General features: G+C 40.1%; 2 protein-coding genes and 1 long non-coding RNA gene across 3 annotated transcripts in view; 2 read left to right on the top strand and 1 right to left on the bottom strand.

Annotated features, from left to right (window-relative positions):
* The window catches only part of cavin4a (caveolae associated protein 4a), a 32,629-nt gene extending 21,478 nt beyond the window's left edge, over positions 1-11,151 (top strand). The window contains exon 2 of the mRNA XM_028792352.2: positions 9,864-11,151. Coding sequence (XP_028648185.1) covers positions 9,864-10,559 — 696 coding nt within the window. The 3' untranslated portion in view covers positions 10,560-11,151. The remainder of the gene's footprint in view (positions 1-9,863) is intronic.
* Positions 11,152-18,178: 7,027 nt separating this feature from the next.
* On the top strand, positions 18,179-18,918 carry LOC127528398 (uncharacterized). Its single transcript, XR_007935284.1, has 3 exons — positions 18,179-18,189; positions 18,700-18,752; positions 18,850-18,918. It is a non-coding gene; the product is annotated as an uncharacterized LOC127528398 (long non-coding RNA).
* Positions 18,919-19,027: 109 nt separating this feature from the next.
* The window catches only part of LOC114644108 (dynein axonemal heavy chain 5-like), a 424,175-nt gene continuing 416,738 nt past the window's right edge, over positions 19,028-26,464 (bottom strand). The window contains 2 exon segments of the mRNA XM_051928807.1: positions 19,028-20,686; positions 23,677-23,898. Of these exon segments, the coding sequence (XP_051784767.1) occupies positions 20,468-20,686; positions 23,677-23,898 (441 nt within the window). The 3' untranslated portion in view covers positions 19,028-20,467.

The following is a 26,464-nucleotide window of genomic DNA, read 5'->3' as shown; positions in this document are numbered from 1 at the left end:
ACAATTGTATATTGAGATGAAATTTCACAATCTAATAATGAAAAAGTATCGGCAAAAGTGCAAACTTGTCAGTTGTAAAATGAAGAAACATTCTGTTTCAATTTTACCTTGACGGTGGTTACGTCAACTTTAATATTCTGAATATTTTCCTTTTTCACTTTTTTCCCCAATACATTGCCAGGTAGAAGGTGAGCACACACGTGGTAGCAGCTCATAGAGCGTCATCCTTCTCCTGCTACTTTAGATATGTTAACCATAAAAGTACAAAAAAGTCACTTCTCTGTAAAGGAATGGGAGTTGAAAGTGATAGTGTAAGCATATTTAAGACTGAAGTGACTGAACTAATATTATCTGCAGATTATTACTGTAAAGAACTGATGTTATGAACTCACAACTAAATATTGTTTCAATGAATTAATGAGACAGGAAAAGTGCAGCTCCCCTAAGTGGGGGAAAAAAAGAATTATGTAGGTCTAGAAATGAAAGTGCATTTGATATGCAGGCAGAAGATCAGGTATCCAACAAGAACTGCACTGACGCTGGTGTTCGGTTTCTTTGGGGCACAAAGAGGTGGACTGTGCCACAAATAGCAAGGAGAGGGCAGGATTACAGCTTGTGCATACTAAAAGAGTCACTCGGCGGTATGCCATAAAACAGACTGAGAGTGGGTTACCATTTATCTGGACCCAAAGAGAGGACTTTTCTTTCACGCACATTCAGACTGGAATTAAAATCTTTAAGATAATTGTTACCTTTGGTAATCCCAATATACAATAAATCACTTCCTGTCCAATATCTTAGTCATTTATATACTGTAATTTAATGAATTACTGGGTTTTGACTATTATTAATAGCTTGCTGGGGAACTTAGTGCAGTTGCTTTTCTCCTTTCATTGACTCTTCCAAGGCTGCGTCCTTATTCAAGGACCTGCATTTTTGCGTCCCTGTCCGTTTTTTCTCTTAACATAAAACCGCTGTACATAGAAAAGGACAGATTTTGCTTTCACCTAGTGACATGATTACTTAATTAAACTGTAAGGTGAGCAAGCAGAATGGCGTTGATTTCAGCAAAAACCTTTTATGGATGAAGTGCAAATAAAAGTAGCAATGGCACGAAAACTGCATTACACTCTGATGTTGAAATCGTTTTTTTAAAATTAGCAGTTTAGTATGGCACTACCGTTTAATTTCTTTTAGCGATTGTCTTGATAAAGCACACCATCAATCACATAGCATTTGTCCGAGGACAGTGGGATCACATTCAAATGACATTCATGCACAAAGGTTAAAATGTGGGTGTATTTTGATTCTTGCTCCACAGTCACTGTCAAGAATGCAAGTATTTTTATTTTGTTATTTTATTAGAACATTAGAACACTCTACACTGTAAAAAAATAATGCGTTAAAAGTACTTAAAAAAAAAAAAATAAAAAATAAGGCAACAAATTACAAGCAATATTTTTGAGTAGATTTAATATACTGCACTATTGAGTAAACTTAATTTATTAATTTACTCAAATTTACCTAAAATAAATGAGTTTGATTAAATATAAGTAGTGGCAAAAATTATTTTATTTTACTTCAAGTTTCATTTGAATTACAGTACTCAAAAATGCAACGCTGGACAGTAATGACTGTATAACAAATACATGCTAAAATTCCATATATCTTAATTTATTAGAATATACACAGTCACAACAACGGAGTTATATTTTCAAAGGAAAATTTAAATCAAATGTCTGAGGATAATTTTTACGGAATTACTGACACTCAAATGTCAATGAAAATTTTCTTTTCTTTTTTTAAACTTTCTTCAAAAAGTATATCTCAATCAAATAATGTCTCAGGAATGAGTGGTAAACGGGAAGGAAATGTAGAGTGAAATCCTCAGGCAGATGGCACTCTTCAACATTTACACCAACATATCCGCTTAAATGAATGGCCCCTTTTCCACTACTTTTCAGTATGCGATAGTGCATATCCTGAAATAAAATAGGACTTAGGAAATCAAACATCGCTAAATAAATTGCAGTGTTAAAAATGTAACCAGAAAATACATTACCTATGTAGAACACTAATTAAATAAGAGGTCAAATAATACTGTGACGGTTAGGCAAACGTCTTTTTATGTTGTTTACAGGTCATAGTTTAGGACAAACGCCATAGCGTTCTCAAACTTCTCTCAAAGTGTCATTTTCTTTTTCTGTGTAAAATAAAAATTAAAAAAAAAAAAAAAAAATGAACATACATAACTATCCGAGAAATGTGCTTGCTTTTTAAAGCAAACCAACGAGGTAGGTTGTTAGAAAGACGCTACCTTGCTCGCCATGTTTCCTACATGAAGGGAAAGGTTTCGCAAAAACAACAAATGCTTAAGTCTGTAACTATACGAAATGAAATACTAGTTATTCATTACAGAATTAATATGCTTTATGCTTACACATTCGTAGTAAAATCGCTCTTATGATGGATAAGTGTTACAGCTGAATGCGTTGTTGTAAAGACCAAGAAATCGATGTGAGAGGAAGTGCCATGTCATTACATTTAACTTAACTTAAATTAAATGTGTTCAATTCACAGTATAGTTTTTTTACTTGGAATAAGTTACAAAAAATGTTTTACATTTTAAGAAAAATAAGTTAACATTATTCTTTATTTAATTCTAATTCAATAAAACAATTATGAATAAAAAGGGTAAAACCCATTTTTATTATTATTTTTTCACACATGCAAGATTTATTTTTTACAGTGTAGACGAAAACATGCCATTCAGCCCAACAAAGCTCGCTAGTCCTATCCACTTATTTCTTCCAAAAAAACATCAAGTCGAGTTTTAAAAGTTCCCAGCGTCTTACTGTCTACCACACTACTTGGTCGCTTATTCCAAGTGTCTAGCGTTCTTTGTGTAAAGAAAAACTTCCTAATGTTTGTGCAAAATTTACCCTTAAGTTTCCAACTGTGTCCCCGTGTTCTTGATGAACTCATTTTAAAGTCACCATCTCGATCCACTGGACTAATTCCCTTCATAATTTTAAACACTTCAATCATGTCACCTCTTAACCTTCTTTTACTTAAACTGTAAAGGCTCAGCTCTTTTAATCTTTCCTCATAATTCAACACCTGTAGCCCTGAATCAGCCTAGTTGCTCTTCTCTGGACCTTCTCTAGTGCTGCTATGTCCTTTTTGTAGCCTGGAGACCAAAACTGCACACAGGAGTCCAGATGAGGCCTCACCAGTGTGTTATAAAGCTTGAGCAGAACCTCCTGTGACTTGTACTCCACACATCAAGGCGCTATATAACCTGACAGTCTGTTAGCCTTCTTAATGGCTTCTGAACACTGTCGGGAAGTCAATAGCTTAGAGTCCACTATGACACCTAAATCCTTCTCATAAGGTGGACTCTCGATTTTCCGACCGCACATTGTGTATTCAAACCTAACATTTTTACTTCCTATGTGTAATTCTTTACATTTACGGACATTAATTTTCATCTGCCACAAATCTGCCCAAGTCTGTCTGCTATCCAAGTCCTTCTGTGATGATATAACAGATTCCAAATTATCTGCTAATCCACCTATCTTGGTATCATCTGCAAACTTAACCAGCTTGTTACTTATATTCCGATCTAAATAATTTATATATATATATATATATATATATATATATATATATATATATATATATATATATAATTAAAAATTGCAGTGGCCCTAGCACTGACCCCTTAGTTATACTAGTTGTGCTACTTGTCTAAGGCAGGTTGAAATCTAAGAAACCAACATAGGCCTCAGCACTAACATTCTATTGGAATATATTTTGTAATGAGTGTAGTAATAAAATGCATTGCATTTGTCTTTCCAACAGATGGTGCATCTCAGACATTTGTAGTAATACAAATCTTTGTGATGTGCCATCCATTGAAATGACAAATGCAATGCATTTTATTACCAGAAATCTTTCTAAGGTGCCATCTGTTGGAATGGCAGAGACATAGCAACTGGCTGGATGCACAGACACATAGAATATAAATAGAATACACCTTAATAAAAGGATATATTTGCTCTTATTTGTATCGTGTTTTCAGTATTAGCTTCATCAGTAAATAGCTGAAGGGTTAGTGAATGCAGCTATAGGTTATAATTCCAGAACTGAGAATTTGTCTGATGATGATGTTTTGTGTGTGTTTTGTGTTTTCCTGTGTTCACTCTGCAGAGAGCACGCACCCCATCCAAGGATTATTCTTACCCTGGACCCTATGCTTGCTGGGATAGGTTCCAGCTTCCCTATTCCTGTCATGGATAAGTAGGTTAGGATGATGAATGAATGAAAGGCTGGCGATGTTTACTATAAGTATGTGTGTATGTTCACCCTGTGATGAACTGGCACCGTCTCCACATATTGTTCCTGCCTTGAGACAGCAATAGGGGTAGAGTCCAGCTGCCACATGACTATGAGCGGAGTAAGCGGGATTGGAAGACAAATGGTGTGATTGAATTGGGGATCCAGTGAGCCCCAAACACAAAGACGCAATCACAGTCCTGGGTTCAAGTAAAGAATGATTTATTGCACAATGCCTCTCCACAAGTAACAAAAGCACAAGTTATGTCTCCTCCAATTCACTTCTCCTGTTTCCACTGCACTGCCCACCTCCAGTCGAGTGTTGCTTTCCTTCCTCCCAGCTCTGACTAGCCTGGACAAGGGAGTGTGGTCCCTTATATTGTGGACCTAGTACGACTTCAGGTGCCAGGGCTGCTGCCCGTTGGAAGTACTTCTGGGTCATACGGAAGTCCAATATATTGGAGAGTGGATCTCCCGGCAACGCCCACTTGCGGCACCCACGGGGTCCAGCAGGGCTGTGCTGCCGGACTACAATTACCAGCATTCTCTCTCTGCTGGTTCCCAAATGGGTGCTGATATGGAGGGATACTGCCATCTAGTACCTGGGAGGAATAAACATCCCTTGGGGACGGTCCTTGCCTGTCCTGCTCTTCTTTTCTCCTGTCCAGGGAAGGTACTAGAGCCATGCCCGGTCGGGACACCTGTCCATTTGCCCAGAACCGCCTTTCCGGGTAAGAAATCTTCTTCTCTGTAGGTCCATTCACTCGGGGGAGTCTTTGTTGGGTCTGGCACCTTCCTCTCTTTTGGCTAGGGTGCCCGTATACCCTCTCAGAGCCTCCTGTCCAGGTAAGGAACCATCCCCTCTCCTGGTAGGGATGCCCATCCACCCCGTATGCCAACTACAAAGTGCAGATGGTGATGTTGAGCCAGGAGATTATTACAATTCAATAGATGACTGCTGTCCACCAGGTTCACCAGAACCTGAACATCACAACAGTGGTGATAGTGTGGAGCAGGGTTCAGAAAGGATGTCCTTTGGTTTGGGGAATGTTGGATGTCCAGTGTCTTCACTCCTGTATTGGTTCAATTCCAGGATGGAGGTGAATTTTTTTCAGTTCTTGTTTACACTACGGGTGGCACGGTGGTGCGGTGGGTAGCGCTGCTGCCTCGCAGTTAGGTGACCAGGGTTCGCTTCCTGGGTCCTCCCTGCGTGGAGTTTGCATGTTCTCCCTGTGTCTGCGTGGGTTTCCTCTGGGTACTCCAGTTTCCTCCCACAGTCCAAAGACATGCAGGTTAGGTACATTGGCGGTTCTAAATTGCCCCTAGTTTGTGCTTGGTGTGTGTGTGTGTGCGCACCAGCGGTGGGCTGGCACCCTGCCCATGGTTTGTTTCCTGCCTTGCGTCCTGTGTTGGCTGGGATTGGCTCCAGCAGACTCCCGTGACCCTGTAGTTAGGATATAGCAGGCTGGATAATGGATGGATGGATGTTTACACTACAAATCCGTGAAGGTTTACTTTGTGATTGATCTTTTGAATGACGTCCTCAGTTTTCTTTGCATTGCATGTTTATAACTTTCTATATTTTGAACATATCTTTGAGTGAATGGATAAATTTTTGTTTGTACTGGAAGATTATCTGCACATACAGACTGCAGATCTAAATGCCAATACCTTTTTGTGATTTTTTTTTTTTTTTTTTTTTTGCACATTTTAAGTGTATGACTTTGGACATGGATTATGTGATACAAGTAATGTGAGATTTTTTTCATGAACGTTTTTGATATTGCTTGCTGTTGGTCACCACCCGCTTCCATTAAAACATAAAATTTGTTAGCTCTGTTCTGCATGAAAACATAGATTAAATTTTTTCTCGGCCCACACTGAAAACCGCATGTGGTAATTAACATTTTTAAACGCATCATTTTTTGGGTGGAGTATTCCTTTAAAGCTGTGTTTTTTTTTCAACTCCAGTCCTTGAGGGACCCCCATGGTTGCAACTAATTTCACAATCCGTGCCTCATTCTTATTTCGACGGACTGGTAGCTTGTCCAGGTCTGTCATCTGAATTGCTTCTCAGCTTCCTGTGACCCTGATTAGGATTAAGCAGGTTTGTGAATATGATATTATGTATGTTTGTATCTACTGAGTCTCTTCACGATAGTGAACTACAGAATGCACAAAAAACAGTAGGAGCCTCTCACAGAAATACAAAAGCCATGTGTCTTTGGTGCCAACAGCAGAGTCTGTGTGTTTCAAAGGCCTGGACTAGTTAGTTGGCCATTTTACTTCTAGGTACTTGACAGCCAGTAATGGACGCGTTTCTCCTAGCTATGGACCCTGGGTGCAGTTATTCTGAGGTGGCCAGCCAGAGCAGAGATGTCCAAATATAGAGCTGTCATATTTATTGCTTTAGTCATTGCCTGGTTGTGTATTTTGGGAAGTGGGCAGGAAAAGTGATCTCTGGTGGAAAGAAGTGCTAATGTGAGACCAGCACGGCAAATAGATGGTTACAATTCTGCCTCACTGTCTCCCTGGTGTCTGTCTGGTGACTAACTGCACTATTGTTAGGCACGTGGTGTTTAGTGACTCTAGTGACTAGAGAAATGCTTAACAGTTAAATTACAATGAGAAGAATGATTAATTTAACACACATCTGACACTCATTATTTCAAATATCTTACTGTAAGACATATGGCTTGTAGTGCCAGATTTGTTACCTGCTTATTCCATCATGGTGCACTAGCTGGTGGTACTGAAGCCTGCAGGCCACAGGAGGTAAACTGCCACCCCTCATCATGCCCATCTTCAGCCTAGCCAGTTCTAATAGACACTTAGGCACATTTTCTTTGCATTTTTACACATTATAAATGTATATATAAACTTTTCATTAGCAGGCTTAATGAAAGGACAAGTGTCTGTGTAACTTTTTGTTCATTCGGTTGCTATGTCTCTGCCAGTCCAAAAATGGCACATCACAAATATTTGTAGTAAAGCATTTTATTACTGTAAATATTTGTGATGTGCCATCTGTTGGAATGACAAACGCAATGCATTTTATTATTACACAAAATCCAAATTTGGCTCTATTGTTGGCATGGAGCTAGACAGTTTAACATCTGTGGCAGAGAGAAGGGCGCTGAGCAGGCTCCTATCAATTATGGAGAATCCACTGCATCCACTAAACAGTATCATCTCCAGACAGATGAGCAGCTTCAGCGACAGACTGCTGTCACCGTCCTGCTCCACTGACAGACTGAGGAGATCGTTCCTCCCCCACACTATGCGACTCTTCAATTCCACCCGGGAATATTGTCTTTATCAGTATGCTGCTGCTGGAGTATGTGAATTTCCCCTTGGGATTAATAAAGTGTCTGTCTGTCTGTCCCCTCAGTTCCACTCTCTTTACCTTCCTCTTCTTCTTCTGTCTCTGCACACACCTTCCCCCTCTTCTTCTCCTTCAACAGTAGCCCAGTTTCCGCCAACACCGTGTTGGCTAACCGTACTGGTGGCTGCCATTGTTAACCCGGGCCTTGACCTATCCGGTATGGAAATCTGTATTGTTGTCCGCATTTTGATCTGGCAAAATTTTATATCGGATGCCGTTCCTGATGTAACCCTCCCAATTTATCTGGTCTTGGGACTGGCATGAAGAAACACACCTGTGGTCTATAGTAGCTTAGTATAAAACGTTTTTTAAAGGGATAAAGAAAAAAAAAATCATCATTCGTATCCGAATCGGCTGATCAAGTAACATGAAAATCGGTGTCGGCCTTGAAGAACATGATCAATGCATCCTTGAAAAACACCAAAGTGGGTTCTATTATAGACCAGTGGCATTTTTAGGGTTGTTTTTTTTGCCTTGTGCCTGCTGCACTTAATATCCACTTAGGGAACTCATGGCCTTGAATTGGATTAAGTGGGTTTGTGATTGTTACATTAAAACATTGGTAACAGAACATGAGAGGATCCAATTTACTTAAGTGCGATCAGAGAGTGGGATTTCTTCTTAGAAGTTTCATGGGTTCAGGTTTGCTAACGTAAAATCAGAGAGAGCTTTGGGTTGGGCTCCCCCCCCCCCCCATTGAAGTTTTGAGTGTCCATTTTTTTTTGCATTGGATTGGAAAGTTGGGTCTTAGAGTTTTAAGTGTCCAGATCTGCTACCATTGGATCGGAGATGGCAGAGTCTGTCTTCAAGTTTCGAGCATAAAGATTTTGCAGCATTAGATTGGAGAGTGGGTGAAGGGGTCCCTCTTGGAGTATCGAGCATGCACATTTACTAACAATACATAGATAAGCAGAGGGTACCATGGACCAGCCGTTTGGAAAGACTGGACTGAAATACATGAAATGCCCGATTTTCGTGGACCTTCAAAAAAATTTGCCAGACTGGCAGTTGGGTAGCACTGGTTTAAAACACTATCTGCTGTATTTTAGGTAATAAAAAGGAATGAATTACTCTATAAAAAAATAAAAAGAGAGTTTGCTTTTATCAGGGGTGGGCAGATTCAGTCCTGGAGGGCCGCAGTGGCTGCAGGTTTTTGTTCCAACCCAATTGATTAGTAAGAAGCACTTATTGCTCAAGTGACACTTCTGCTTCACTTTAGTGGTCTCACTCATTAAGATTTTGAACCCTTATTGCTTTTTTTAGTCTTAAACAGATGTATTCTTGTTTTTAATGGCTCCTCATTAGCAATAAGATGCAAATGACAAAAGAAACCAGCATTTCTCCATTTAGCTTGTTTCCATTTACGCCTGTGTGTATTTATCATATATAATTGGGTTTAATTAAATACTGGGAAGGAAAGTGAAGAGAAAAAAGTGAAGCACTGAGAATAACTTGTCTGTTTTAGATTTCAAATCACTTGGATGATATCCTTAGAAAGGAAAAAAAATCTAGGATATGAGAATGACTTGACATGGCAGAGTTAAAGCACCAGCAAGCCATGAAATTAAATAATTGACAAGGATTGTTTTTTAATTAAGCAACTGGGTTGGAACAAAAACCTGCAACCACTGCGGCCCTCCAGGACTGAATTTGCCCACCCGTGGGTTAGATGCACTGAATGCTACCTGGTGATTTGCCAAATATTGACTGTATGGCTGATATTTGAAAGAATCCATCGATCTTAATTCTTGTATCCAGTTTTCTATACTTTCTGCTACCTTGAGCTTCTCTTGGACAAAAGCTTATGTGGTCCAGGAAGGCCTTGGCATTGTCTTTCCTTGAATCTGATGTCCCTGGAGTGTTCTGTCTTGATAAATAGAGCTAAATCATGGGTCTTGGAAAAGAGCAATTCATATATGGACCCCCCCAATAAGATGCCTAATAATTAAATAATAAAACAGAGATACCAAGATCCACCTCTCTTGTGTGGTGACCAGGACTGAGTTCAGCCTGATGTGATTATGGGCAATAGGCATAGGGGTTCATGGGTAGAAGTCACTTGTCAGCCATGTGTAATGAATTCTCTATAAACTGTTATATCTGCAGACATCTCAACGTGTAAATATTTTTATGCCCACAGGGTGAAACTGAAATCCCTTCAGTGGCCGTCACAAAAACACCTAAATCAACTGGATTGGGGGATGCCATTGAGCCTGATACCTATGATCCTCCTCCAGATTTGTCCTCCGATGAGGAGTATATGGTGGTGGAGGAGGCAGACTCCTCCAGAGCTGCCCGGCTAAAAAAATCGGGCATGAAGCGGATTGACAGCATCAAGAAGGCCTTCACAAAAGAGAACATGGTCAAGACTAAGCAGAATCTTGGCGACAAAGTGACCCGAATCAGCACGCGCATTGTGACGCCGGAACGGAGGGAAAAGATACGGCAGTCTGGGGAAAGGATAAAGCAGTCCGGGGAGAGGTTCAAGGAGTCCATCTCTAAAGCAGCTCCAACAAAAGAGTCCTTCAAGTTCACAGTCAAGAAGGAGAAGGAGAGAACTGTGGCAGAAGGGCAGGAGGGAATCCAAGGCGCAGTCGCAGAGAAAAATGCCGGCGAGGAAGGTGCCTCTGCTCAGCCGCCCAAGGCCTCTAGGAAGGCGAGCCCACAGGTCACATACACAGAAGTGGTCACTGAGGTAAAGCAGGGAGGCGGTGCCACCGACGTGTCAGTGTCTCACCAGGAAGACGGCAAACTGGTCTACTCCGATTCAATACTGGAGGAAGGAAAGGGGGAACAAGCGGAAGCAGCGGTGATGGATATGAAGCAGACCTCGTAAATATTCTTGAACCAAACAGCATGAATGAAATGTGCGAGTTACAAAAACATGGATGTACGACTTGATCATTAGGTTTGATTTTTTTTTTTTAAATCCTTTTGGACATTTGGAGGCATTATGAAATGTTTCGTAAGTCAAAAGCAAAAATTATAATTAATGATAGATATTCCTGTGGTTTCAAAGGGGGAATCCTTGAGAGGTTTCTAAAGATTTGGAGGTCTTCCAGTTCTTGATGGGCAATGCAAGTGCAGCAGTGTGTTCAGTTCACTGTCACCTCAATGACAGTATTTTACTTTTTATTCAAAAAATAATAAATAAATAAACTCCAATTGTTCTTTAGAACTGCAAGTCAATCTTTCACAGTTTAAATCTCAGATTTCTCGGCTACATAATTTCCTTTTGTATCCAAATACAAGTCCCATAAGCCAGATATGTGTATGGCTTCAAATCCGAATCCACCTGCTGTGTAGCTGGGAGCTCCTGAAGTGTGTATGGCAGGGGGACTGCGGTTTATCAAGTGTGTTTAATGGTGAACCTGAATGAAGTGAGAATAAGAAATAAAGAAATGAGCAACAGAAGATAACTGAAAAGGCACGTACAGATATCACCCTTTGGAAATGTTCACTAGGACTTGGTCGGCTGAAATATATTGGATTATCTTATCAGGTGAAGTGAAATGTTAGATTTGGAGACAATAAGGAAACAAACTTGGTGTGCAAACCCTTGTATGTTATGGATATGCAATAAAAGAAAATATTCACTACATATTTGTATTTTCAGAAGACCAAGTTCTTGTTTGTCTGGGAAAAATATTGAAATTATCTGCTGCCCCCAAAACACACAATTTTACTTTATCTGTAACAGAGACACCCTGGTAAAGGTTTAGGTGTACAGAAAGGCACATTTGGAAATAAAATTAGCACACTTTACTTACTCTGGTTCAGCTGTTTAGGGTTACTGTCCCAAAGCCATCCTTGTTTTAGGTCAGAATCTATGGCACATTTGTTTTAGAACAAAATCAAACACTCGGCTCCGTCCATAATCTGTGTAAGATTCTACCTTCTGTTACTTACTCTTCCAGTCTCAAACTGTTCTGTTAAACTTGCTCCTACCCTCATAGTGCGAGTTTCTGCTTCATCCACAATAATGATTTTAGGTGCCATTGATGAGGAATCGCCCAGGGTCTCTTTCTCTCGAGGTGTCTTCCCCAAGTCGGCAGAAAGTGGGACACAAACATTGAGGGACACATTAGTTGGGTAGGAGGTGAATGTGACTGGTGGCACACATAACTAAGAGGGGTGCATTATTGGACGCTTCTTTTAGTGCAGCGGTAATCCCACTGTCATGAGTTTGCTGTATTGAGGTGAATGGCTTGAGAAAATGTGAGATGATCATTTCATCTCTCGTGGAAAATTGTGGTCTTGTCCAGGATTGCTTAGTTAGGGGGCTGAATGTAGCTGGTAGTATTCACTAAAGTAGCTAAGGGAGAAGGCCACTGATCAGGGGAAAAAAAGCCACATCACAGCAAAGGGTGCCAGATATGTAAGTGACCAATGGAGAATTTCCTTTAGTGCAGACATGGAACTTGTGGCTTGTGATCCCATTGTTGTGAATTTACCTCACATCTCTGAAATCTTTGCATGGACAACTTGAGAAAGAGCAGGAAAATCAACTTTGAGTGAATCCTCACTGCAGAAAGCTGAACACTCATGCAAGAGTGCTCAGTTGTTGTTGCTGAGGGCATGAAAGTATTTGGTGGCTCATATAGAAGCAGCTGCGAGAGAAAGGAGCTGTTCAGGAAAAAAAGTTTTGTCTCGGCTAAGAGAGCCAAATATGTAGCTAATAAAGATTTACTTTAGTGGATGGTAGGAGCATCTGCCTCGAGCGATTCTTCACTGGTGATAACTGGGGGTTCGTTTTAAAACATGGTGGCATACCTGGAGGTGTTTGTTGAAGCTGCTCTTTGGGAGGAAAAGACTGCATCACAGCTAAGAGAGCTTGACCCGCAATTGTTTAATAGAGAGTTCCTTTATTTTGAAGGTAGAAATGTTGGCTTGTAATCCTACTGTTGTGAATTCGTGGCACACGTCTGCCATCTTGGAATGGACAGCTCAAGAGAAAGCTGTCAACCCTGTGCGATTTCTCATTACAAAATGTGGTGCTCACTGGAGATCACTTAATTAGGGGGTGAAGGTAGCTGGTGGTGTGCATGTTTACCAACTGAGACAGACAACTCTTCAAGGGGAAAAAGCTGCATCACCACTGTGACTGGCTAACAGAGTTCATTTCATGGAGAGATAGAACTTGCTGCGTGCAATCCTACCATCATGAGTTTGTGTCACACCTCTGCCCATCTTGTGGAGGATTTGAGAGAGAGCGTGTCAGCGAAAAAGAGTGGGAATGTCAACCCTGAGTGATTCGTCACTGGTGGCAATAATTTTTGGGATAACAAAGTAATCTCCTTTGAAATTCGATCAGTTCTGTACCTTTTAAAATACCGATGAGGGCTCTTTGAAACACCAGTGGTGTTTTTGGTTTTGGTCCCTGCCTCGTGTCTGCTGCTTCAGGGGTTCATTTTGCGTCCCCATGGCCTTAGAGTTGGACTCGGTGAGTTTGTAAATGTTACGTTAAAACATTGATATCAGAACACGGGAGGATGACTTTTTAGCTTGAACGTTGTAGTAAATTTGCTTTTATCAACACACAATGATATGTTAACAGACACATGCGCACACAGATGGTCTAAACATTTAATAAAAACGAGGAAAATGTCGATGGCTTAATGAGTTGTTGTTTTCGAGAGACAAAAGGCTTGTGTGTCTTTCAAGTATTTAAATTCAAACTCTACCTCAGCACGGTGTTGCTCACTCCTGTATGACAGAATTCTGCCCGGTGTTACAAAGAGGCCTACCTTTTGGGGTTTATGAAATTTAAATGTTGTTGACAGACACATGAGAATTGCTGTGAATTTGTAACTTTTTGTATTGCAAACACAAGGAATAGGAAAGAAGACAGTTTTAAGAAAGCCATGCACAAAAATGTACAGTTGTGTAATCGCAAAAAATGCAAAGTAAACAGTAGCATAAGAAATTCAGCAGAAAAACAACACCTTGGGACGGCGATGGGTTTCTGCCACAAAGCTCACTGGCTTCAGCTTCATAAGTGAAAGACAACTGGCAAAATCTTGAGGTCTGGCAGAGCCAACATAAGATGCCATTGTGAAGGAAAGGTTGGTAGGAAATACCAATGATGTTGTTTGTAACTGTAAAAGGAGCCGTACTTTTATTTCTCTTTTTAAGAATCAAACCAAACACAAAAATATCAAAATGGCTAAATATTGCAATTTTCTGTTATCCCTGAAGAAAAAATATTTTGGTTCTATCCTGACAGTAACGACCCTTAAAATAAAGTTTCCAACTGGAAATACAACCTCTTTAAAACATAAAAATGATTTAACATAGTCAGTTTTTATATTTTAATAAGTTTAATTTCAGCACCATGATTTGTATCATATGGAAAATATCTTTCTTCTTAGATCTTGGATCTTCGATTTTAGAACTTTATTTTTAAAATTCACAACTTTGACTTCATTCTCCTTAGGTTGAATATGCAGCTAAAGATGATGGACTTGCACTTTTTTAAAACATATGTAAATGAACTTAATATCAAAGGAATACTCCACCCAAAAGTTTTTTTATTTGTACCTTACTCTGCGTTGTTTGTGGCAATGCTAAAAAAAAAATTTAATCTTGTTCTTAATCATTTTTAAATAGAATAAAAGAAAAAAAGTTTCTGATACAGTAAACTCCAATGCTGAACAACTGCCAAGAACATTAAAATGTGGATTATACAACACACAAGAATTGTGACATGTCCAGTTTTTTGCTCATAACATCCAACACATATGCGGAAATGTTTGCAAAGAATACATCTGGAAAATGATTGTGAAAAAAAACTGAAGCACATTCATGCAAATTCCAAATTTTGAGTTGAAAATGAGGCTCTTTATAAATTCATGAGTGGGGAGATGGGTCTTAAATTCAAAAGCTTTATCCTGTATGAACGCACTTCACTTTTGTGGAGTACTGTGATTTTTTTTGAAGTATTTAAGTAGAACCTAGTAAGGGTCAAAACTAAAAAGACACGATCGGTCATCAGAGCTTAAACGCTAATGCGATGCTTGAAGTTCAAAAAGGGAATCTCTGTGTTTCAATACCGTTAACCACACCAGAATCTCAATAGAAAAGCGACGTCCAAAACACATGCATTTTTTTGCTAACATTTTTGTTAACATCCATTTGGAAAATGAGAGCAGTGAATGAAACTGAAGTACGTTCATGCAATTTTGCAATTTGGAGATGAAGATGGGGCTCTTAAATTGGGTCTTCAATTAAAAAGCTCTGTCCCATTTGAATACCCTTCACATTCATATACTACTGCGTTCTTTCCAGAAGTATTTATTTTACAATATTTCAGCAAATAAAATCGCATTTGTGTACTACCAGTAAAAATGAACTAAGCAATCAAAATAATAGATGGACCAGAAAATGAAGATTAAATGATAAAACGTTGTAGGGGTTAAAACTGTAAATCTTAGAGATCTGTCATCAGCACCTAAACCCAAATGCAATAGTTGAAATTGAAAGAGGGAATCGCCCTGTTTCAGTAGTGTTAACAACAGAAAAGTCACAGTAGAAAGTTAAGTGAATCCATGATATCGGATGCTGTAGAGCAGGTGATGCCAGCTTGTAGCAACATTAAAAGCAATCTCAAGAATTGTCTGTTCCATGCAGCAATTATGAGTTAACACACATACATTTAGAGAACATAAATATTTTATGGTTAGTTTTCAGTAACAAAACTAATTTCATTAGTACGAGGGTAAGTCAATAATTAGCCGCACTTTTGTGATCATTCTTTTTGTGTTGGCCGTGCAACAATCCCCATGCTATGTGGAAAATATGGTCCGTCTGTGGTCACAGTGGTCAATTCTCAATCTTGATCAGTCAGTCTGTCTTGTTTTTTTCTAGGAGTAAGTGTGGGTAATTATTTTTGATTATACAGTAATTATTGACTTACCCTCACATATTGATGTGTAAGCCTGTGCTCTAAAAAGCATGGGCTCCTAGAAACCATGGATTCTGGCATCAATCAATGGCATCGGTTGTGCATTAGCAGCTAAGCGAGGTTTTGTTTTCTCTGCAGTTTTGTTTTGCCGACGTGCTCACCTCCGTTGTCTTGTCAGCGGATAAATGAGTTTTTCTCTCCTCAGAGGTTTCGGTTTCGTGCTGATGTGCTTGTCTCACTTGTGTATTAGCAGCTAAGCGAGTTTCACTTTGGCGACAGAGTTGCTTTCTTTAAGCCTTGTGTTGTAGCCTCGCACTTCTGGGCCAGACAGACGCACACTCTCAAACTCACTCTTTGACACATAGACGTTTATAAATAAAATTAACATCCTAATTTCACATTGGCATCAGAAACAACTTTACCTGTTGTCACTGTGGCCATCAACATGTTGGAAGAGTCACTGTAATGACATCATGGGATACAGTCTTCTATGATCATACCCCCTAACAACCATGCATTTATTATAATTTAGAATAATAGTCTGGAATAAATAATTTATACAGGAAGAATTCCTGCTATAAAATGTACACTGCATAAAAATGTGAGAATATCTACAACATAACATTGTGTTTTAGACATTCTGAGCAAACAAATGGTTTATGCAACTTGAATAAGTTAAGGTTTTTTTTCTTGGACATTTTAACATTTCTCACTGTTGTTCAGCGTTTGTCCCTTTGAAGCCCATTCATTTTTTTTTTTTAGTATTTGGTACACTATATTAATCCCTGAGTGATGGCTGAATATTATGCCTTCATAATATTGAGATTTTTAAGATTTTGGATTGAGAAATAACATGGAAATCAAAATTAACCCTTGTTCTCAGCAAACAATGCTGACATTGCGGTGGCAAGTAACCGATGCAAGTGATCATTTTCGAGTGGGGTATCCCCCTGAAGCCCTTTGAACCCCCCCCCCTTTTTTTTTTTTAAATGTTTTAATAGGTTTAAGTCTGGCGTTTATTACCTGCAGGCCCACTTGTGACAAAATTAGTAAAACTCGATCAGCTGGTATCTGAAGAGTATTTTAAAATGTTAAACCAAAGGTCAAAAATGCATTATTAGATATTTACGAACATTATAGGAGACACAACCTTGATCCGTGTCTGCATATTTTCTAAGTATGTGGGACAAAAATGAAGAAAGAAATTGCTTTGTTTGTAATAAATTTGTTTTGGAGTTAATCTGGAAATGTGTCCAGCTTTTGGAATTATTTCCAGTTTTTCTGCAAAGGCTATTGCTGGCGTTTTTCTATGTCAAGGCTTATTTACAGTCATTTAGTTTCCTAGTTGTGCTGTACTGTCTGTGTAAAGATAGAATTGTATTTATGAGAAAAAAAAGAAAAATACTAGAGATGTTTGTTAGGAAAGAGTGACTTTTTCTTGCATGACTTTTTCTTGCATGACATCTTATTGATGTCCAGTTGTAAAATATCCTAAATATCTGGTTAACAAATGGTGCCCGAGTTTGCTCCTATGCATCATTTGGGCATTTTGTTCTCAGTTATTGTAAAAACAGCAATTGCATGGTTTGAACGACATCGTTATTTCAAGTTGCATATTTTTATTTCTTGCTGCACCTGTGCCTTTTGTCATCTCACGAAAATGTGACCCTTAATGTAATAAAAGACAAAACAACATTTATAAAACTGCCTCTGGTGAAATTAATGGGCAAATCCTGTAAAGATGTTGAAATATTTATTGAAACAAATGAACTAATTAGTAATTTTTAGTATTTTTAAAACCTTAAATCCAGATAACCAGAAACATTCATGCGGTTATACAATAGTAAGAGAAATTCTCATACAGTTTGCAGTGAGTTAAAGCAGCCACACTGGACAGATGATACTGTTACGCACATGCAGATGTCATGCTATTCAATGACAGCTGGTTTTACACATGTCAGAATAGTGATGGGCATTTCAAATCACTTTACCAATTCGATTCTTTTGAACTTCCCATTTAAGAGAATCGATTTTTTTAGAGTCATTTGATTCATCAATCGCATTCAAGGTTGGGAAGACCAGGTTGTTCCCTTCTGATCACGTAGCAAATTCATACATTTTTAAATTAAATATTTAACATGCTGATAACTCATATGACATCGTCTTATTTCAGTATACAAAGCACGATTAACACAGCTAAAATGCATTATTAAAATAAGATGAAATGTCCGAGAATCACAAGTGAATGGGAACTTTCATTCTTCGGTAATGTTTCAGTTCCCAAGTCAAATGAATGAGAATCGTGCACCTCGTTCTGTGAAAATGATTCATTTGTGAATCAAATGCATCAAGCATTGTGAGACTCCTACTCGGGTAATGATTCATTCATGAATGAATTGAATAATTATTGGCTAATGAATTCTGTAGGAATTGAATGTGAATTGTGAGAATTGTTCTCAAGTAATGACTCCTTCACAAATGAAATTAATGAGAATCATGACACTTGTCAGGTAAGGATTAATTTGCAAATCAAATGAATAAGGATAGCGAGGCTCTTTCTTGGGTAATGATTCATTCATTCATGATTTTAATTGAATAAGAATCATGATGCTCATCAATGGGTAATGAATTGTTCAGGAAATAAATGATCGAGAATTGTGAGACTTGTTCTTGGGTAACGATTTTCTTTCATGAATTAAATGAACGAGAATCCTCTGACTTGTTCTTGGGTAATGATTCATTAACAAATTAAATGAACACGAATCAACATTCATTTACAGGTAATCATAAATTTGCAAATCAAATGAGTGAGAATTGCCAGACTCATTCTCAGGTAATAATTCAGTTCAAACTTGAAAGAAATGGCGAATGATAAAGGCTAGTGCAGTCAATGAGCCATTAAAAAAAAAAAAAAAAGTGTTAAAGTAAATTTGACAGCAAATATTCGAAAGAAAATATTTTAATAGTTGTGCATAATTAATTTTTTCAATGTACAGTATAAAGGGGCATAAATCAATTTGTTAAATATTCACTCATCCGTCAAATGAATGACAAAGGTGAGACTTGTTCTCAGGTAACGATTCATTCATGATTTAACTGACTGAGAATCATAACACTCATTGTCAGGTAATGATTCACTTACAAATCAAATGAGTGAGGATCTTTCTTGGGTAACGATTCATTCACGATTTAACCGAACAAGAATCACGACACTCATTGTCAGGGAATGAATCATTCACGAAGTAAATGAATGAGAATTGTGAAACTCATTCTTGGGTAATTATTCAGTCACCAGTCAAATGAGCAAGAACCGTGAGACTTGTTTTCGGGTAATGATTCATTTGTAAATCAAATGAATGAGAAGTGTGAGCCTCTTTCTTGGATAACACTTCATTTTTATGATTTAACAACAAGAATCATGACACTCATTGTCGGGGAATGAATCATTCATGAAGTAAATGAATGAGAATTGTGAAACTCATTCTCGAGTCACCAGTCAAATGATCAAGAACCGTGAGACTCGTTTTCGGGTAATGATTTATTTGTTAATCAAATGAGTACAAAACAAACAACTGATACATGCTGATATAAATGTGTTGTTGCTGTATTGTGATGAACAACAGAGTCATCCGTGAGAGCGCTCGTTGACTGGTAATGATTCAGTTTGACCTCAAAAGAGAGCCAGGAAGCAGAGGGGTGGTCCTTACACATGCACCTTAAACACCTAAAACAAAATGAAAGACGTTGACAGCATGATGAAAATGCTGCAGTTGCATTGTTTCACTCTTACTCACAAATTGATTCACATGTTTTGCTGAAAGGAGTTGTTCAAAAAGAACGAATCATTCGCAAATCGCCCATCACAACTTCAGAAAAGAAACGTAACAAACTGAATCCGTCTATGACGACTATATTGTCTAAATACCGGGGTCCTGTATCACGGTCTAGGAGGGTCACAGGTTTTCATTTCCTAATTTTCACGCAGTCTTTGCTGATAATGATACTTGAGACTGAATTGCTGAATATGGATGGATCTTGCTGCTGTTCTTCCAAATCAAATCTCTCTTTATCACGTGGCAGAATTTCCTTTTCTTTGTGCTATTCCTCATAAATATTGTGGAGTTGTACAATTACGTTCTTTTTGTTGCATCTCATTTATTTCTAAACATTATGTTAACACAGACTCTTTGTGATGCACACACATTAAGGTTTAAATTGGACCAGTTTGTTGTTCCTGCCTATTACTTGTATTTCATTATGAACTGGTGGCTGCTTGAGAAAGGAGGAAACACTTAAAACCTGAATGGAACTGTTCACAACTAAAATGAACAGATAAAATGGAGCCCTAAACGCGTATTGTTTTCAACCACAAATAAATTTGTTCTGATTTATTGAAGCAGGTACGTGGAGCCACTGCGGCCCTCAAGAGCCCTGGCTATAATTCAGAAGGAAGGACAAACCACAGCCACTTCGGTCTGAAGTGCTGGTTGCCCTTTTGCTCCATCATCACCCAGACAAGTGTCCCATTTCCTATTAGCAGGATCAGCGTTGTCCAAATGTTTGCATTTTCAGTTCACACGATGATGGATTTGATGAATGTCAGGGCTCCATACTACATCCACCAGCCCCACCATGAAATGATTCACGTTTGTACTTAATGAGATCAAAAACTGGGAGAGCGACGCAGAGAGAGATACGCCATTTGAGGCCAAAACTAAGGTAAACTGTAATATTGATTTGAAAGTTTCTCATGATCAATGCCTTTTTAAATATAATAGCTTTACAGCATGCAGGTTGTTCAGTCTTTAAGTGAACATAAATAGAACAAAGAACCCAAACATTTATTTGGAATCACACAACAGGGCCACCCCTCGAAGGGTCCAGTGGTCAGCGGCCTGAGTCGTCTTCAAGTACAAAGAGAAAATGTACGTCAGATCAGTGCGGCGTGGCTTCTTGTACACGGGACACAAATAAAGATTCCCTTGCTGCTTCTTGGGGTCCGATGGCGCTGTGGTGCTGATGGCGTACACGTGAACCACCGGCAGGGAGGTGAACAGCACCTAGAGAGAAAAAACAAAAGACAATTGAACAGCACGAAAAAAGTGGCTTCTGACACTTCATAATCTGTGCCTATGAAAGGGCCGAATATTATTAGTAAGTTGAGATCTAACTTATAAGATGAGAATTTTTAAAAAGCCTACTTATTCACGTTCTGTCTGCTCTTCCTGTGAGTGTTAAGTAACGTGTTAAATTCAAGCTTATCGTCATGTGTACAATAAAGGAAGTGATACACTATCAGCAAAACATGACAGTAAAATAAAAAGTAAATTTGAAAATTACGTGGTAAACGCAACGGATAGAAGTTGACGCAATGTAACACGTTTGCAATGGCTTATGGGTAGTTCAAACACGTACAGTGCAGGGCTCTGCCATTAGAAGAGTTAAAGCCAATCTCAAATGAACATGGGGACACAGCTGTGGGATGGCACCATTGTCGACCAACACTACGTCGTGAGATTTCTTTGGGCAGAGGGAATGAAACCCGTTGAAATTCACCAAAGGATGTTGGCTCAGTACGGAATCAAAAAGAGCAGGACTCAACGAAATGTTCATGAATGGGCAGAAAGGTTTTAAGTGGGAAGAATAAATGTAAGTGATGAAGCTCTATCTGGTCGACCATCAACTTTGACATGGCGAATGCCTTCATTGGAGAAGACCATCGGGTTGCGTTGTCCTCTGTGGCTGCACATTTGGATAGCAGCTATGGATCTGCACACACCACAGTGCATGATGACTTGGGGTACCGTAATATTTGTGTGAGATGAGTACCCAGATGGCTTACTGATCTACAGATGACAAAAGCCTTTGGTGAATTTCAGCAGGTTTCACATCCTCTACCCAAAGATGACTCCCTGTGGCACAAGACTAATGGCAGAGAGCTTCACGGTGTGTGTTTGAACTACCCATAAGCCATTGCAAAGATGTATTGCATCAGCTTCTATCCACTGTGATTGCCACATAATTTTCAAATTGCCTTTACATTTTGATTTACCCTTGTGCATGCATAATGATGCCAGAGGATGGTGACATGACATTTTTCTTAGAAGATCCAAAAAAGAATTTTACTGGACTTTGTACATGGGACAATAAGAACCCTATAAATCTTTACAGGCTCAACCATCCAGCTGCCACTTAGGCCTGTAACCCCACCCAGTGGACTGCCACTAAAGCACATAGCTCTGCCCAGTTACCACACGGGTACATAGCACATAGCTCTGCCCAGCTGTCACTCAAGCTTCTAACCCCACCCAGCTCACAGTCACTTAAGCACATAGCTCCGCCCAGCTACCACTTGGGTACATACCACAAAGTACTGCCCGATTACCACTTAGGCCTGTAATCCTGCCCAGCACACTGCCACTTAATCAATAGCTCTGCCCAGCTGCCACACAGGTACATAAGCACATAGTTCTACCCAGATGCCACTCAAGCATCTAGCCCCGCTCAGCTACCACGTGGGTACATACCACAAAGTTCTGCCCGATTACCACTTAGGCCTGTAACCCCGCCTAGCAAACTGCCACTTAATAACTCTGCCCAGCTGCCACACAGGTACATAAGCACATAGTTCTACCCAGATGCCACTCAAGCATCTAGCCCCGCTCAGCTACCACGTGGGTACATACCACAAAGTTCTGCCCGATTACCACTTAGGCCTGTAACCCTGCCCAGCAGACTGCCACTTAATCAATAACTCTGCCCAGCTAACCCACAGGTAACATAGCACATAGTTCTGCCCAGCTGTCACTCAAGCCTCTAACCCCACCCAGCTCACAGCCACTTAAGCATCTAGCCCCACCCACATACCACTTGAGTACATATCACAAAGTTCTTCCCAGTTACCACTTAGGCCTGTAACCCCACCCAGCAGACTGCCACTTAAGCACATAGCTCTACCCAGCTAACACACAGGTACATAGCACATTGTCCCACCCACCTGTCACTCAAACTGTTAACCCCGCCCATCTTACCACCACTCAGGTATACAGTGGATTCAGAACATCTTCAAACCCCTTCACTTTTGCACATTTTTTTTTTTTAATTTTTATTAATTTTTATTGTAATCATTCCATACAGATGTCTTCAAGTTTGTTGGGTTATAAATTGATCTAAGTCAAACCCCACCCCTCACTTTTGCACATTTTATTATGTTGCAGCTTTGTGATAAAATTATTTAAATTCATTTTTTCCCCTCATGAAGCGCCACTCAATATTCCAGAATGACAAAACAAAAAAATATTAGGAATTTTTGCAAATGATTATCAAAAATAAAAAATTGGAAATATTCCATTGACACAAGTGTTCAGGGCCTTTACTCCAATACTAGGTTGGAGCTCCTTTAGCAGCCATCCCTGCCTGGAGTCTTCTTGGGTGTGACGTGACAAGCTTCACCCACATTCTTCTCTCAGGTCTCTCCAGAGATTTTCAGCTGGGTTCAAATGTTGGGTCCTGGCTGGGCCACTCAAAGACACAAAATATTGTCCTTAAACTACTCTTGTGTTGTTTTTGCTTTCTGCTGGGGGGGGGGGGGGGGGGGGGGGGGGGGGGGAGTTGTCATTGTCCTGATGGAATGACAGCCTTTGGACTAGTCTGAGATGTTGAGGTAGCCACCTCATGTACGGCTGGGTCTTAAATATCTGGGTGGGGCGGTGGGGCTGAAAGTGCCGAGTGGTCCTGCCCCCTTAGGCTCTCACATAAAGAATACCGAGATTATAATTTAAAGAACTAGACACAATAGAACTAATCTTGTACGTAAATGCAAAATAACAGATAGAAAATAAGAAAAAGAAAACACACTTAAGCCAGGCATGAAGTCCTTGCTGTACCGTAACAAGTACACTTTCAAGCTTCAGACACCATTCTCACTGTGGATTCAAATCTGATATTGTAATATTTTATATTTACTGACATTAATTAATTTTGTTTTGGATATTTTTTTAATATATAAAATCTCTACAAATCAGGGGTTACTTAAATGTCGGGAACAAACCTTAGGCGGCGACTCCATGAGCTTCGTGTTTCTTCTGTCCCAGCCGGCCCCATCCAAGAAGAGTCCATAGATATAGACGCCACCAATGTCAGCTGGGGGAGGTCCAGTGACATCTTCCTTCATCATCCTGGTCACGTCGTTATAGAGGACGACGCTGTCCAGGGCCCAGCCTTTGGATATGTTCATGCGAGTTGTCTCTTGACGCATTGCTGTCAGGAAACCCTTGGGAGAACACAAAGGAAATTGAAAAAGAAAAATGAGATTGAGTGTACAATTCTGGGATGTCACCGTCTTTCTTCCTGGGCTGAACATCACTGCACATCACCAGTGTTACCTTTGGCTCTTGAAGGCTCTTGAAGGTTCAAGCCCACAGGATCTTTAGGGCATTAACTGGATCTGTTCCAGATTGCTCACTGCTGCCCTTTATTACACAGTGGATTCATAAAGTATTGGGACCCCCCTCGCTTTCTGCAAATGTAATTGTGTTACAAACTGAATTTTAAATGGAAACATTTACCAGTTTTGTTACTCAGTAACCCATAATGACAAAAGGGACCACATGTTTTCAGAAGGGTTTGCAAATTTATTAAAAATCAAAAGCTGAAGTTCCTCATTCATAGAAATACTCAGACCCTTTGATGTGGGTGGTGTGGTGCACCCTGTTTGCTTTAACTCTCTGTGAGATGTTTCTAGAACAATCTGAATTGACTGAACATCATTTAGAAAGACATGTGTACCTGTGTGTAGAAGGTCCCACAACTTATAAGCCAGGAAGTCCAAGGAACTTGTAACTGCCGACCCACTCGTCCGGACCGGCAACTACACTGCCAAGACCTGTGGCCTGGTGACCCGAGGGAACGTTAGACTAGACAAGCCGTACTTCTAAATCACTTCCCCAATCGACGATCACAATAAGCAAAAAGGCAAACGGTACTTAAAATAAAGTGAATATAAAGTGCTCAAAAAAATTAAAGGAGCACTTTGAAAACACATCAGATCTCAATGGGAAGATCTCTACTGCTATGGACTGATATGGTGATGTGTGAGGAACGAAAGGATGCAAACAAAAATGATCAACCAACAGAGGGACACCCCGAAAATCAAAGGGAACAAAATGATGGGCAGGCAGGTGAGTCCATTTGGCCGAAATTTCATTGCAGCAACTCCAAATTGTACTCAGTAGTTTGTATGCCCCCCCCAAACCCCCCCACCACTGCCTGACAATGACCTAATGAGACGATTGATGGTGTCCTGGGGGATCTCCTCCCAGATCTGGCCACATGAGGCTGGGCATTTTCGTGCACCAGGAAGAACCTGCATAGAGTCTGAAGATGAGTCCAAGGATTTCATCCCGATACCTAATGGCAGTCAAGGTGCCATTGTCTTGCCTGTAGAGGTCTGTGCGTCCCTCCATGGATATGCCTCCCCAGATATACCATCACTGACCCATCACCAAACCAGTCGTGCTGAACGATGTTACACGCAGCATAACGTTCTCCACGGCTTCTCCAGTCCCTTTCACATCTGTCACGTGCTCAGGGTGAACCTGCTCTCATCTGTGAAAAGCACAGGGTGCCCGTCAGTGGTGGACCTACCAATTCTGGCATTCTATGGCAAATGCCAATCGAGTTTCATGATGCCCACTAGAGGACGTCAGGCCCTCAGGCCACCCTTATGAAGTCTGTTTCTGATTGTTTGGTCAGAAATATTCACAGCAGTGGCCTGACTGCCTGCTGGAGGTCATTTTGTAGGCTCTGTCAGTGCTCATCCTGTTCCTCCTTGCCCAAAGGAGCAGATACCGGTGGGTCCTGCTGGTGGGTTAAGGACCTTCTATGAGGGGCCCTGTCAAGCTCTAGTAGAGGAACTACCTGTCTGTCTCCTGGAATCTCCTCCATGCCCTCGAGACTGTGCTGGGAGACATGGCAAACCTTCTGGCAATGGCACGTATTGATGTGCCATCCAGGAGAAGTTGGACTACCTCTGTAGGGTCCAGGTATGGCCTCATGCCACCAGTAGTGACAATGACCGTAGCCAAACGCAAAACAGATGAGGAGGGAAAAATGTCAATGGCCTCCCTTCACTTGTTAAACCATTCATTCCTGTTTTGGGGTCTTCTCATTGTCGCCCCTCTAGTGCACCAAAGCAGCTGAAACTGATGAACAAGCCCCTCTGCTACTCAGCTGACCAGACCAATAGCCCACAAGTGTTATTGACTTGATGCCATACTCTCAATAAAAAGCATTCCTTGAATTTTTTGAGCAGTATATATTAATGAAAAGAAGTGAAACAAACTCCAAACAGTAAATATATATCTCATCCTCCAAAAACATAACACACACAACCCCAGAAGTGATCGGCGGAATGTTATAATAAAAGGTGCAGCAATAAATATACAATACAAACCCTCCCTTGTCCCTACAATGAACACCAAGCAGATACGACACACAGAAAACACGAAACACACGTGAAAGTCCAAAAGATTAAACTGCAGCTGATTAATGGAAGTAACCTTGTCCGGCTGGATTTGTCCTACGGTAAATATCACACCGATGTAACGGTTGTTCGCTCCTTCCCCAAACTTTTCTCACTACTCAAAGTGCTCATCATGCAGGAAGGACCTGGGAAGCAAACCTCCTGACTGCTGTCATGATTTAACAGATTCAAGAATATCTGGCAATCCACAGGTTCTGGTATCATCTGCAGACTTAACCAGCTCCTATTTCGATAGATAGATAGATAGATAGATAGATAGATAGATAGATAGATAGATAGATAGATAGATAGATAG

Source organism: Erpetoichthys calabaricus, chromosome 6 (assembly GCF_900747795.2).
Source record: "Erpetoichthys calabaricus chromosome 6, fErpCal1.3, whole genome shotgun sequence".
Taxonomy (NCBI): Eukaryota; Metazoa; Chordata; class Cladistia; order Polypteriformes; family Polypteridae; genus Erpetoichthys; species Erpetoichthys calabaricus.
The sequence above is the reverse complement of the archived record's forward strand: the minus strand, read 5'-3'. Positions and strand labels throughout refer to the sequence as shown.